The sequence below is a fragment of the Microcaecilia unicolor genome, chromosome 3 (genome assembly GCF_901765095.1).
Source record: "Microcaecilia unicolor chromosome 3, aMicUni1.1, whole genome shotgun sequence".
NCBI lineage: Eukaryota > Metazoa > Chordata > Amphibia > Gymnophiona > Siphonopidae > Microcaecilia > Microcaecilia unicolor.
Window position 1 is genome coordinate 390,592,975 of NC_044033.1, and position 15,102 is coordinate 390,608,076.

Sequence of the window (15,102 nt, forward strand, 5' to 3'; positions counted from 1 at the left end):
CTTCCTCCGGTGCGGCAGTTTTTCCCGCCATAAGCGCCCATCCCCCGCTGCTCGCCCACTCCATGTTGGCCGGCCACTCTGCTCGGACGGCTTCTTCTTGGGTCGCCCTCGAGCTGGGAGACGTTAATACTATGGTCGCCCTTGATTCGGGCGACGGTAAGAAAGCGGCCAAAGTTAAGCGCCGTTCTTCCCGCGCGGCTCCTTCTCGGAGTTTCGCACCGGACGCCATTTTGGATGCGCAGCACGTTTCTCCCCCCGCTCTTGCGAGCGCCGGTTGAGGGTGCGTCTAGGGCTGTGGCCCAAGCTGCAGAAGTGCACAGTTCGGGGGGTTTCACCCCTGAGTTCATTTTGCTGCTGCATCAGGCTTTTCTTATGCAAAACGCTGCCCCTGCCCCCCTGTCTGATAAAGGGGTTGAGGCCTCCGGAAGCAAACGTCCTCGGGTGGATTTCCAGGCCCTAGAGGACTCTGTCTCCTCTGATGTAGATGAGGGCAGCATATCTGAGTTCTCCCAATGGTCCATTGGGGATTTCTTGGAGGAGACGGATTCCCGCTTGGATGGAGCGGATGACCCCTCTGCAGCGCGGATCTTTCGCTCAAAGGATTTGCCCAACCTGTTAGTGCAGGCCATGAGCATTTTGAAGATTTCCTTTCCGGAGGACGTCTCTCCCTCAGCCTCTGTTGGCTCCGCCATTATGCTGGGGACGAAGCGCCCGCCTAGAACCTTCCACGTGCATGAGGCCATGCGCACCTTGATTTCGGCTCAATGGGATATCCCAGAAGCGAGCCTTAAAGTGGCTAGGGCTATGTCCCGCTCTATCCTCTGCCTGAAGGTGAACGGGAGGCCTTTCATTGGCCTACCGTGGATTCTTTAATCACTGCGGTGACTAAGAAAACGGCGTTGCCGGTGGAAGGTGGCACGGCCCTAAAGGATGCTCAAGACAGAAGATTGGAGGCGGCCTTAAGGTCGTCCTTCGAGGCGGCTGCTTTAAGTTTGCAGGCCTCAGTTTGCGGCTCCTATGTGGCCAGGGTGTGCCTGACGATTGTGCAGCGGGCTTCCCCCTCGGATCCTTCCTTGAGGGCTGATTGGCTGGCCCTGGAATCGGGCTTGGCTTATTTGGCAGACTTGCTGTATGATGTCTTGAGAGCCTCAGCTAAACGTATGGCTCAGACAGTCTCTGCGCGGCTTTGGCTGAAGCATTGGTCTGCTGACCACGTCTCTAAGTCTCGCCTGGCTAAGTTGCCTTTTAAAGGCAAGCTGCTCTTTGGGGTCGAGCTGGACAAAATTGTGACCGATCTCGGCACGTCTAAGGGCAAGAGGTTACCAGAGGTCAGGGCTCGGGCCAGTGGTGCTCGCCCCGGTTCCTCCAAAGGACGGTTTCAGGAAGCCTGTTGGTATCGCCCTGGCAAGTCGGGCTCCTCTGCCCCCTCTTCCTTCAAGAGGAACTTCTCCCCCAAGCAGCATTCCTTTCGCAGAGACCGCCGTCCCGGAGGTGCATCCTCCGGTCCTCTCCCAGGGTCTCGTACCCAATGACGGGGCCCTGGTCCATGGCCCAGTGCAGATTGGAGGACGCCTGTCCTCGTTTCTGGGCGAGTGGACCAGGGTAACTTCAGACGCTTGGGTGCTGGAAGTCATCAGAGACGGCTACAAGCTAGAGTTCTGCTGACCCTTAAGAGACGGGTTTGTGCTCTCTCTCTGCAAGTCTCCAGTCAAAGCTGTGTCAGTGCAGCAGACTTTGGACAATCTGATCCGCCTGGGTGCGGTCGTTCCGGTGCCAGAAGATCAGCTTGGCAAGGGACGTTACTCCATTTACTTTGTGGTACCAAAGAAAGGAGGTTCTGTACGGCCTATCCTCGACCTCAAAGGGGTCAATCGGTCCTTGAAAGTTCGGCACTTCCGAATGGAGACTCTCCGCTCTGTTATAGCGGCAGTGAAGGCAGGGGAGTTCCTGGCATCCTTGGACATCAAGGAAGCTTACTTGCATATTCCCATCTGGCCTCCTCATCAACGCTTTCTGCGTTTTGCAGTCCTGGGCCGACACTTCCAGTTCAGAGCCCTCCCGTTCGGGTTGGCTACTGCTCCGCGGTCCTTCTCCAAAGTAATGGTGGTCATCGCGGCCTTCCTACGAAAGGAAGGAGTACAAGTCCATCCTTATCTGGACGACTGGTTGATCCGAGCCCCCTCTTTTATGCAGAGTGCGGCAGAGCTGTAGACCGGGTGATTGCTCTTTTGAGCTCCCTGGGGTGGATCATCAACTGGGAGAAAAGCCAGCTGCGCCCGACTCAGTCCCTGGAGTATCTGGGAGTTCGTTTCGACACCCAAGTGGACAGAGTGTTCCTGCCGGACAATCGGATTGTCAAGCTTCAGGCTCAGGTGGACCAGTTCCTAGTAGCCTCTCCTCTTCGGGCTTGGGACTATGTGCAGCTGTTGGGCTCTATGACGGCCACGATGGAAGTAGTGCCCTGGGCCAGGGCTCATATGAGACCACTACAACTCTCTCTGCTGCAGCACTGGACTCCAGTGTCGGAGGATTGCGCTGTGCGCCTTCCCTTGGACCTAGCGGTGCGCAAGGCGCTGAGCTGGTGGCTGAGGACAGACAAGTTGTCCGCAGGGATGCCTCTTTTGACCCCGGAGTGGGTTGTCGTCACGACGGACGCCTCTTTGACGGGCTGGGGAGCCCACTGCTTGGGAAGGACAGCGCAGGGGCTCTGGTCTCCTGCAGAGGCAAAGTGGTCTATCAACCTCCTGGAACTCAGAGCCATTCGGTTGGCGCTTTTGGAGTTTCTCCCGGTACTGGCGTTGAAGCCAGTACGGGTCCTGTTGGACAATGCCACGGCTGTGGCCTATGTCAATCGCCAGGGAGGTACCAAGAGCGCCCCTCTAGCCATGAATCTATGCCAGTGGGCGGAAGCGAACCTGGAACAGCTGTCGGCGGCCCATATTGCCGGAGTCATGAATGTCAAGGCGGACTTTCTCAGTCGCCATACCTTGGATCCCGGAGAGTGGCAGTTATCGGCTCTGGCGTTCTTGGACATCACGAAGCGCTGGGGCCAGCCGAGCCTAGATCTGATGGCGTCATCGGCCAATTGCCAAGTGCCGCGCTTTTTCAGCAGAGGACGGGACCCTTGATCTCTGGGAGTAGATGCTCTTCTCCAACAGTGGCCGACACAGGAGCTTCTCTATGTGTTCCCGCCCTGGCCCATGTTGGGCAGGGTGCTAGACCGGGTGGCAAAGCATCCGGGTCGGGTAATCCTGGTGGGTCCAGACTGGCCCAGACATCCCTGGTATGCGGACTTGATCAGGCTCTCAGTGGACGGCCCTCTGCGGCTGCCAGCGGAGCAGGGCCTGTTGCATCAGGGTCCCGTGGTGATGGAGGATCCCTCCCCCTTTGGTCTTACGGCCTGGCTATTGAGCGGCAGCGTCTGAGGAAGTAGGGCTTCTCAGACAAGGTCATCGCCACTATGCTGAGAGCGAGGAAGCACTCTACTTCTACTGCTTATGCCAGGGTTTGGCGTACCTTTGCATCGTGGTGTGAGGCAGGCTCACTTTCTCCCTTCACTGCTCCAATTTCTTCAGTGTTGGCGTTCCTGCAAGAAGGTCTGGAGAAAGGCCTGTCGCTCAGTTCCCTTAAAGTCCAGGTAACGGCTCTGGCTTGCTTCAGGGGCCGCCTGAAGGGTGCTTCCCTGGCTTCGCAGCCAGATGTGGTGCGCTTTCTCAAGGGAGTTAATCACCTGCGCCCTCCTCTGCACTCAGTGGTACCTGCGTGGAATCTCAATCTGGTGCTAAGAGCCTTGCAGAAGCCGCCTTTTGAACCCTTGTCGAGGGCATCTCTGAAAGACCTGACGTTGAAAGCAGTCTTTTTGGTGGCTATCACTTCAGCCAGAAGAGTTTCCGAGCTCCAGGCGCTATCATGTCGGGAGCCCTTTCTGCAGTTCACTGAGGCTGGAGTGTCTATTCGCACAGTGCCTTCCTTCCTGCCCAAGATTGTTTCTCACTTCCGTGTGAATCAGCAGCTCTGTCTCCCATCCTTTCGTAGGGAGGACTACCCAGAGGAGTACTCTGCTCTCAAATATCTAGATGTGAGACGAGTCATCATCAGATACTTGGAAGTGACCAATGATTTCCGGAAGTCGGATCATCTGTTTGTCCTGTTTGCAGGTCCTCGTAAGGGTCTGCAGGCTGCTAAGCCTACAGTTGCAAGATGGGTCAAGGAAGCCATTGCAGCGGCTTATGTGGCTGCAGGGAAGGTGCCGCCTATCTGGCTGAAGGCTCACTCCACTAGAGCTCAGGCGGCCTCGATGGCAGAGGCCGGGTCCGTCTCCTTGGAAGAGATTTGCAAGGCGGCAACTTGGGCATCGGCTCATACCTTCCCCAGGCATTACCGCTTGACTGTGGCTGCTCGGGCGGAGGCCCGGTTTGGAGCTTCAGTGTTGCGGTCATGGATTTCTATGTCCCGCCCTGGGTGAGTACTGCTTCGGTACATCCCACCAGTCTATGGATTGATCAGCATGATGATATGGAAGGTAAAATTATGTATCATACCTGATAATATTCTTTCCATTAATCATAGCTGATCAATCCATAGCCCCTCCCAGATATCTGTACTGTTTTTATTCTGGTTGCATTTCAGGTTCAAGTTTAGTCTTCAGTTCCTGTTCAGGAGGACTTCGTGTTCAAGTTTTTTCAATTGGATTCTTCAGGAGTTGAGACGATTTTGTGTTACAGTGAGCTGCTGCATTCCTCTCCCCTCCGTTTTACGGGGCTGGATTGAGACCTAAATTCTGCCGGCACTCCCTCCCGCTTCGTGCGACTGTAGGGCAGCTTTGTACCCCTCCCGCTTCGGCGGTGTTAGGGTCAGTCAGCTTCTCCCGCGGTTGCAGGATAAGCCAGATCCCCCCGCATCGGCGGGGAGGTGTCCCTCCCCCGCTCCGCGGGGATGAGCTGGACGGATTCCCCTCCCCCACTTGTGTGGGGATGAGCTGGGTTAATTCCCCTCCCCCGTTTCGGCGGTGGTGAGCTGGGCAGAGTGTCCCTTTGTGGGTGTAATTCTCTAAGTGCTGAGTCCTGCGGATGGAGCTTGGATATCGACATACTGAGGAGTTTCCGGCAGCACATGACCACATATAGGGAGGCAAAAGGATTGCTCTCTATCTCCACCTGCTGGTAGATGGACACAACCCACCAGTCTATGGATTGATCAACTATGATTAATGGAAAGAAAATTATCAGGTATGATACATAATTTTACCTTTTTTGACTGTGAAGTTTCTACCTCTAGAAAAGGTTTCAGTTTATAATTATGGGGAAAATGCCTATTTCTAGAGAAAAGTTCAGTTTAAAACTATGGGAAAAAGGTTGTACATGGCAACTAGTTAATAATGCTTGCTTCTCTCTCTCTCTCTCTCTCTCTCTCTCTCTCTCTCTCTCCCCCCCCCCCCTTAATACTAAACTAGGTCCTGCTTGTTTTGCCCTCTTTCTCTCTCTTTTCCCCCTTAATTAATTAAACTAGGTCCTGCAGTGCCTGCTAGAGGCTATCTGTTAATGCTGTGGTTCAAATTTTAAAACTAAGGGGAAAAGACTATGGAGATTAGTTGATAAAATTTGCTTTTTTCTATTTTTATTCTGCCTATCACTAACCTACAATTCCTCCTTTAAACCCCAATCTTAAGTTCCCAAAGCACAAAGCAAAATATTGTTTACTTACCAGAGAAATGTCCTCTTCTCTCAGAACTTCTCATTATGCATTTTTGTATCCCACTGTTATCCTAAACAAGTTTCGGTTCAAAGTGGTTTACAATTTACATTCTGGTTGACATTACAATGATTGTTTACCGTTTGCTTTCTGGTGAAAGCAACTAATGATTAGGAATCAACTAACAGTAATGGTTTACGATTAGGAAGTGGAAAGATCTTCAGTGGCTCCTTCCCTGCCTCCCCTCCCTCCTGGCACCATGGTCTGGCATCTTTCTTGCTGTCCCCCAGGGTTCAGCATCTTCTCTTCTCTCCCTGCCTTGAGATTTTCTGCAGGTTTGACTATTATATCTGGAAAAGTTCAAGGTGGTTTTTCTATGCACCTTCAGAAGGAAAACTAGTTGGCTCTCTGAGCTGTTCATACACCCACATAGATACAGCCAAGTCACCAGAAGATTCATCATAGGAAAACATCACTACCAGTATCACATTCTGCTCTTTGGGCCCCACTTCAGCTCCGCTGGGTATTCACTTCTGGATCTCAGGAAAGTACTAATTTACCAAGAAGAATAAGAACTTTTTTAAAGGGTTGAGGTTCAGTCATTAGTAGCATCATATTTATGCAAACTGAGATTGCATGTGTTTCCTTATTTTGACATTGGCTGTCAAAGAGCATACCTTAGGGAAGAGTCCAAAGATCCATGAGCACTACCATTCAGATGCTGAGCTTACACAGTTAAACAATCTTTCACATATTTATTTTGCCGTGTGTTTTTCACAAGACATTTGCAGGCTTATTTTCGAAAGAGAAGGGTGCCCATCTTTCGACACAAAGCGGGAAATGGGTGTCCTTCTCTCAGGGTTACCCAAATCTGCATAATCGAAAGCCGATTTTGGGTGTCCCCAACTGCTTTCCGTCGCGGGGGCGTCTGAGGTGTAGCAAAGGCGGGGCTGGGGCGTGCCTAACAGATGGGCGTCCTCTAGCGATAATAGAAAAAAGAAGGGCGACCCTGATGAGCACTTGGGCGACTTTACTTGGTCCATCTTTTTCTTACGACCAAGCCTCAAAAAGGTGCCCGAACTGACCAGATGACCACCGGAGGGAATCAGGGATGACCTCCTCTGACTCCCCCAGTGGTGACTAACCCCCTCCCACCCTGAAAAAAACAACTTTAAAAACTTTTTTTGCCAGCCTCAAATATCATACTCTGGTCCATCGCAGCAGTATGCAGGTCCCCGGGGGGGGGGGGGGGGGGGGGGGGAAGAGGTGTGTGTGTCAGCGGAAGCATAGCGAAGGCGTGGACGTCCTTTCAAACATTTTGGATGTCCTGAACTGCCCCCCCCCCCCCCCCCCCCCCACAGGGACGGCCAAATTTCAAGGGAGTGGAGCAGAATGGAGTGGAGGAGTGGCCTAGTGGTTAGAACACTGGTCTTGCAATCCAGAGGTGGCCGGTTCAAATCTCACTGCTGCTAATTGTGATCCAAAATCCAGAGGCATAGCGAAGGCGCCTAACACTTGGACGTCCTTCACCCATACTCAAAAAAAAAAAAAACGTCCCTGATGAGCACTTGGACATTTTCACCTGGACTTGTGTTTTTTTTAAGGCTGTAGACAGCAATTTATTTAAGGTTGTAGATGGCTATTATACACGCAGCTTGTCTGCATGTATGAAGCCGTCTTTGGCATGCGCAGAGCAGCCACGCATAACGCTTGGCTGTTCTGCACTGGCTTCCTCTCCTTAGGAAGGAAATCGTGTACAAATGAGCTAACAGCAAGCAGTTCATTTGCATGCGATTTCCTTCATGCATGCCCGTTCCTTTCCGAATCGCTAAGGGATCGGTAAGGGAAGGGCTTTTTCCTGTTCAGTTAGTGCATGTTAGTCCACTGCAGTGCTCCCTAGGGTGCCCGGTTGGTGTCCTGGCATGTCAGGGGGACCAGTGCACTACGAATGCTGGCTCCTCCCATGACCAAATGAGTTGTATTTGATCGTTTTTGAAATGGGCATCCTTGGTTTCCATTATCGCTGAAAACCAGGGACGACCATCTCTAAATGTTGAGATTTGGGTGTCCCCGACCATATTATCGAAATGAAAGATGGCCGCCCGTTTTGTTTCGATAATACAGGTTTCCCCGCCCCTTAGCGGGGACGTCCTGGGAGGACACCCTCAGGAAAACTTGGTCGTCCCGTTCGATTATGCCCCTCTTGGTACTCATTGCAGTTTCAACATTTCATCTGTATATGATACCTATACCCAATGTATAAATTATAACATTTTTAAACAAATTAAATCTTTGAAATGTATTTACATTAACATAATAGAATATTTATATTAAAATCGTTCCACTGTTTGCTAGTTTATATATACATTTTTTTACTTAAAGTAGGTGTGTGTGTGTGTATTTATTTATTAATATGTTGTTGGGTCCTTTATTGCTTTGTGAAAAACCTCACTGTGGTTTTGTTGCCACTTTTGCGCCTTGTTTTGGATTTCGATTTTAGCAAAACTGTGTGAAAGGTCTTGCTGAAATCCGTGTACACTACATCTAGCACTCCTCTCTGATTCTGCTTTTAGGTCACCCAATAAAAGAAATTGATCAGATTTGTCTGACGACCTACCTCTAAAAATCATGCTCTGGAGAGTATTAATGCTGCACAAGAAACAAATTTTGTCCTGCGGAAAGTTCAAAAACTAGAGGTTCCAGTATGAGCATCAGAAAATATTTTTTCAGTGGATCCTAAAATACTTAGGATTGTTAGTGGCAAGACGATGGAAATTAAACACTTGGGATATTGTGCATGGAGCCCAAGACTTCGGTGATATGACGGCATTGTGATGCTTTAAAGGCTTGGTAACGTACATTGAATAGCAGTTGTAACCTTAAAAAGGCTGCGATTCTACTTTGAAAGGTTGTATGACAGACATAGGGAAAGGGAAGTTAGTGTCCTGTTTCTTAAGGGAACTTACGCATGCATCTACCCAAAGTAGACACATTTTTGGGCAGATTGGATAGGCCATATTTGCGTTTGTAATACTTTACATCTAGTAACGCAGTGAATGATCTCCACAGTTTAGCCCTCTATTATAATCCTAGCCACATGCCCAGTGTCCTCTCTATGCTACATTTTGAGCTATGTATTAAAGCTAATGCTTACCCTTACACAAAGGACATATATTTTAAAAGATGCTATAATATTTGCTAGGTGCCTAAGCCCTTCAACCCCCTTAACATTTTTGTATACTGACTTTTTTTCTTTCCAGGTCATTAGTCCCCAAGTGCAGTACGAAGTCTATGATATCCGTCACTGTGATGCAGAGGTACACATTTATTCCAGCTGCTTTCTAGTCCCATGGAAATTTTGAGAATTTTGGCTCATTCAAAGGTTACAGAAACTGAACAGGCTAGAAGGCCCACTTACACTTTCTGAATGTAGTTATTAGGAAAGGAATGGAAAACAAAACTTAGAATGTTATAGTGCATTGTATTGCTCCGTGGTGCAACTGCACATGGAATAGTGTGTTGGTCACTACATCTGATAAAGATACAGTAGAATTAGAAAATGTACAGGGAAGGACCACAAGAATCATGAAGAGGATGGGAACACTTCCCTATGAGGAAAGGCTAACACGGCTAGGGTTCTTCAACTTGGAGAAGACATGGCTGAGGGGAGATATGATAGAGATCTATAAAATACTGTGTGGAGTGGAACAGGTAGACGTTAATAGCTTTTCAAAAATATTAGGACTATTGGGCACGCAATGAAGCTACTAAGAGAAAGTGGTAAAAACTGCACGGTTTATAAAAGATGGATAATTTCCTAAAAGAAAAGGCCGTAAGCTATTATTAAGTTGGACTTTGGAAAATCCACATCTTATTTTTAGGATAAGCAACATACAATTTGTTTTACTATTCTGGGATTTTACCAGGTACTTGTGACCTGGATTGGCCACTGTTGGAAGTAGAATACTGGGCTTGTTGGACCTTCGGTCTGGCCCAGTATGGCAACACTTATGTTCTTATCATTATGTTCTCCCCCCCCCCCCCTCCCCCCCCACATATCTTTTCACCCATACAGAATTAGACTTTTTCAGAGGTAGGCTGCTTTCTTCGTTCAGTTCGAATCTTGTGTTCAAATTATTTCTTGGAGCCATCATTTGGAAGTCTGTTTAAGTTCCCTTTTATTTCGAGATCATTTTGGTTGTACTTAGCTCATCCACATGAGTGCGCAAATTGAAAGCTTTGTCCTTTTTTTTTTCTACTCTTCCCCCCACCCCCACCCTAAGTAGAACAATATGAAGAAATGTTCCAAAAATATGAGATTCGAGAAACATAAGGAATTGAGAATTCATATCTGGATCTCGGGAAGATATTAATTTAGCAAGGTAGAATAAAATGTTCTGTAAAGGAATGAGATTAAATCATTGCCACAAAACCTCACCACTAATAGTTTCAAAACAAAAAAAAATTGGTGTTTGTCAATGATGAAGTGACCTGTGCATATGTGGCTTGCAGATAATGCATAACAACTTCCTGTCTGTAGCTCAGTACATGGCAGAAACATTGAACTGTGTAACTTACCGGGCGGGGAGGGGGGGGGGGGCTGGGCCTTGCAAGTTGAAAAGGGGAGTGGCTGTTGAGGAAGGAATCTGAGCTGTGAAGAGACCACCCATACCAGCTAAACATGAAGTTCTTTTGAGGATCCTGAACAGATCAGTTGTCAGCTGACACACAGGCAATGGGAATTCAGTGGCATGGCTTGTTGGAAGGCCAAGCCTTACCAGACAAGGCAAAGGAAAAGTTGGTGCTTGACCAGTCGGGATATGCATGAATCAATGTATGAGGCAGGGAAGAGGAGACAGTAGTTTGCAGTGCATTTTCCTACTCTGTCATTTTTGATGGATTCCCTTGAGGATTCTCTTGGTAACAATTCTTATTGAAAGCTTACTTCAGGTGGGATAATGAAAATGGTGGTTGTGAGTATTTCGACTTTCTTGGCATGCTTGCTCCTATGACATATTGCAGTTCTTTCCTGTTTTTCTTTGTTTGCTTTGTAAACAGCTTTGGTCTGAGAGCCTAAACTAGCACTACAGAATAGACAAATTTGTATCAATTGTCTGCATGTTATTGTGAATGCTCCCTATTGCTGGGGTGGTTATTAGAATTGGAATTTTCTTTGCTGTTAATTCTTGTTCAGTTCTACAGCAGTCAGGTCTTATCTTACTGTGTGTGTGTGTGTTAGGTACTCCATCTAAGCAAACTTTCTTTAGCACTATGCATTAGCCTATTTAACAGATGAGCACCACTGCAGGACGAGGAAGGGGGACAAGATGTGCTATAATGGCAGCTAGCAGTTTGAAATGGCTGGTCTTGTTACACGTGGAGGGGCATAATCGAAAGGGGCGCCCAAGTTTTTCTGAGGACGTCCTCTCAGGACGTCTCGGCGAAGGGGCGGGGAAACCTGTATTATCGAACAAGATGGGCGTCATCTTTCTTTTCAATAATACAGTCAGGGACGCCCAAATCTTAATGTTTAGGTCGACCTTAGAGATGGTCGTCCCCGATTTTCGGCGATAATGGAAACCGAAGACGACCATCTCAGAAACAACCAAATCCAAGCCATTTGGTCGTGGGAGGAGCTAGCATTCGTATTGCACTGGTCCCCCTGACATGCCAGGACACCAACCGGGCACCCTAGGGGGCACTGCAGTGGACTTCAGAAATTGCTCCCAGGTGCATAGCTCCCTTATCTTGTGTGCTGAGCCCCTCAACCCCCCCCCCTCAAAAAACTCACTCACCACAACTGTACACCACTACCATAGCCCTTAGGGGTGAAGGGGGGCACCTACATGTGGGTACAGTGGGTTTCTGGTGGGTTTTGGAGGGCTCACATTTACCACCACAAGTGTAACAGGTATGGGGGGGATGGGCCTGGGTCCACCTGCCTGAAGTGCACTGCACCTACTAAAACTGCTCCAGGGACCTGCATACTGCTGTCATGGAGCAGGGTATGATATTTGAGGCTGGCATAGAGGCTGGAAAAATATTTAAATAATTATTTTTGAGGGTGGGAGGGGGTTAGTGACCACTGGGGGAGTAAGGGGAGGTGATCTCCGATTCCCTCCGGTGGTCATTTAGGGCAAAGGGCTTGGTCATAAAAAAAAAAGGATCAAGTAAAGTCGTCCAAGTGTTCGTCAGGGATGCCCTTCTTTTCTTTATATTCTCGGTCGAGGATGCCTATGTGTTAAGCATGCCCCAGTCCCGCCTTCAGTACCCTTCCGACATGCCCCCGTGAACTTTGGTCGTTCCCGCGACAAAAAGCAGTTGACGCCCAAAATTGGCTTTCGATTATGCCGATTTGGGCGACCCTGTGAGAAGGACGCCCATCTTGAGATTTGTGTCGAAAGATGGGTGTCCTTCTCTTTTGAAAATAAGCCTGATAATGACCGTTAGTATTCTCCAGTCCTTACTGCAGTAGGAGATAATAAATAAGGAATTGATGCAATTCCAGTGGCTAAAATTGTCATTTAGCTATCTGTAGGTTATTTATTTATTTTACAGACCTTTCTTTATTATTTTATAATTAAAACAAAAGTACTAGGAGTAAATTTGTGGAATTTGTAGTTGGAAAAAAAAACATGAGCAAGGGACTGTCTTTCTTCTATGTTTGTGCAGCGCTGCGTATGCCTTGAAGCGCTATAGAAATGCTAAATAGTAGCAGTAGTAGTAGTAGTAGTAAGATCCTCCTTTTTTTTTTTTTTTTTTAAATTCCTGGGGAAATCGTTCATGAAATTCTCTTCTAGGTACCCAATGCCACCATCAATCTGCATAGGCCAAGTTGCTGTTGTGGTGATCCTTCATTAGAACTCTATGCAGGCATCACAAATTATAGTCATAATTATATTATGAACAATGGAACTAAGGCATGAGAGGTGAGATTAAATTTTCTCTGAATCAAGAGTTGTGGAGATATCCATCCAAAATTGACTGCATTCCCTTGAGGGCCTTATTTATTAAGCCTCTTTCCCCACTATAATGGGGATAAATAAGAATCTTATTGTGTGGTGCTAGCAAAATCATGTAACAAGCAGCCATTCCTTCCTTCCCTTACCCTCCCCTTCCCAACTGTTTTCTAAAGTATGCTGTCAACAAGCGATAATTGCACCTGAAATGAGTGCCTATTCACTTGGTTCCCACCAATCTCCCTCTCTGTTCCCTAGCCTCCACCCACCCCCATCCAGTCTGTCTCTCAATATTCCCCAACCAATCCTTACCTAGTCACTCCTATCCCTGTCCACTGTGCATAGTGCATACCATGTACTTCCTACTCCCAGCTATTCAGTACTTCCCCCTCCCCCTTTATCTTGCTGTTTACTATTGCCCCCTCTTCCCCATCAGAACGGTTTCTCCTGATTGGCACCAGGCATCTTATTTGGCTTGAACTGCACAGCAGCTGCACACCCAGGGGTGTAGCCAGACTTCCTTGGGAGGGGGGTCCAAAGCTCGAGGGGAGGGGGCACATTTTAGCCCTCCCCCGGCGCCACCCCCCCCCCGCCGCAATTGCCCCCCCCCCCACGTCTTTTCCGACCCTCCCCCGCCGCCGCCTACCTTCACTTTTGCTGGCAGGGGACCCCACTCCCCGCCAGCCGACGTCCTCTCCGTCCTGCTCCTGCTCTTATTGCATGCATTGCTGACAATGTGCAGGACGTCAGACTCAGAGAACAGAGTTCTGTTCTCTGAGTCTGACGTCGCACGTACAACGTGCAGGACGTCAGCAATGCATGCAACAGCAGGATGGAGAGGACGTCGGCTGGTGGGGAGTGGGGTCCCCCACCAGCAAAAGTGAAGGTAGGCGGGGGCGGGTTCGCCAGGAGGGGGGGTCCAGGCTGGAATCTACGGGGGCCCAGGCCCCCTCAGGCCCCACGTAGCTACGCCACTGTGCACACCTGTAATGATATCGTAATCTTGCTGGCAAGAATGTGAGACCAGCATTGGGAGTTTGTGTATTGCACAACTTAGAACTTATCTGGAGCCCCTTTTCAGGTGTTAGTGGTCTCTGCTGGAGGAATAAAAATGGGGGCACAAATGTTTTGGGTGCTGTAGTGAAATTTGTACACATCGGTACTGAGGATTTGTCAAGCCTTGCTGTAACACATATTTTTTTTCTTTTGAAGTTTTAAACCAGAACAGAACAAAGAAACAGTCAAATTAATATTTTGAAGAACTGGACTTGTAGTGCAGCTTTAAATGTAATTCTCTGATGCCCTTAATGATCATCTCTCTTTCTAGTGATGAGGGAAGATGGGACATACATACAAACCATATAACCTAAATTTCCACGTGAAGAATAAAATGCAGAAAAGGTAAGCCATGAACACACAATGGAGATGGCCTAAAGTTTCAGTTGAGATTCAGAACTTGATATTGTTTAAAATGTAGGGGCAATAAAATTCATTTGCATGTATAAACAGGGTTATACACAGAAATAGCTCATTATAAAATTGCCAGGGATATATGATGGTAAAAATATGTACATGCACATTGTACGTGTATAAGTTTACCTGAACCATGCAAAGATATTCTGGGGTGGAATTGGAGAGGGGTTAGCATTATGCACATACTTCTGTAGAGTATGAGCATAGGCACATAAAATAACACAAGAAATTTGTGATACTAAATAGATATGTGTGAACTTCTTGTGAGGTAACTTTCAAAGAGAAAGTATGTACATGCTTGCCCTTTGATAATTGGTATAACTGGTGTGCATGTTTGCTGTGCAAATTCTATGTCTTGTTTATAAAACTGCCTTCATAGTAAATGCAACTAAGTGCAATCTTTATTCTATGCCAAATGCAGAATCTGAAGCTTTCAGGCACTGCTGAGGTACTTCGAACAGCATTTAATTCCTTTTCATGCCACCAGACTAGTCCAGACACTTGGGTTTGTGCCATCCTAACAGCGGGGGGAGACTGTGAATGAGTTGTGATATCATAGCTTTAGAACCTTTTATTCATGCTGTGGTGATTAAGAGTCTGGAATCTGGACATGTTCCTCAACTGTGGAAACAAACATCTGTTTGCTCTAAGGATCATAAACTTCCTGAATTGGCCAATTGATAACTTACCTTTTTGGGAAAATAACAGAATTTGTTTTCCTACAATTACAAGATTTTTTGACTGAGACATGTTTTGCACCCCAATCAAACGGGGTTCAGGAAAGGGTCCCTTCTGGGTTGATTACTTTTCTCTTACAGCACTTTCCTCATAATAAATCTGTAGCTCTCATTTCATTGGATCTTTTCTCAGCCTTTGATACAATTCTTCATGATCAGCTTCTATCGCTTCTGAAAGCTATTGGCCTTGATGGTATAGTTTTAACCTAGTTTAATTTTATATTTGACCAGTTGCTTAAATA

The 15,102-nt window shown here is 47.7% G+C and overlaps 1 protein-coding gene across 4 annotated transcripts in view; it reads left to right on the forward strand.

Moving 5' to 3' along the window:
• LOC115465152 (serine/threonine-protein kinase PDIK1L-like) overlaps positions 1-15,102 on the forward strand; it is a 111,127-nt gene that overhangs the window by 75,509 nt on the left and 20,516 nt on the right. The window contains exon 3 of one of the 4 annotated variants that reach the window (XM_030195560.1): positions 13,978-14,051. The exons of 2 other annotated variants lie outside the window; for them this stretch is intronic. In XM_030195560.1, the coding sequence (XP_030051420.1) occupies positions 13,978-14,015 (38 nt within the window). In that variant the 3' untranslated portion in view covers positions 14,016-14,051. Of the gene's footprint in view, positions 1-13,977; positions 14,052-15,102 lie in introns of those variants that run through there. One more of the 4 variants, XM_030195557.1, reaches the window with a different exon arrangement.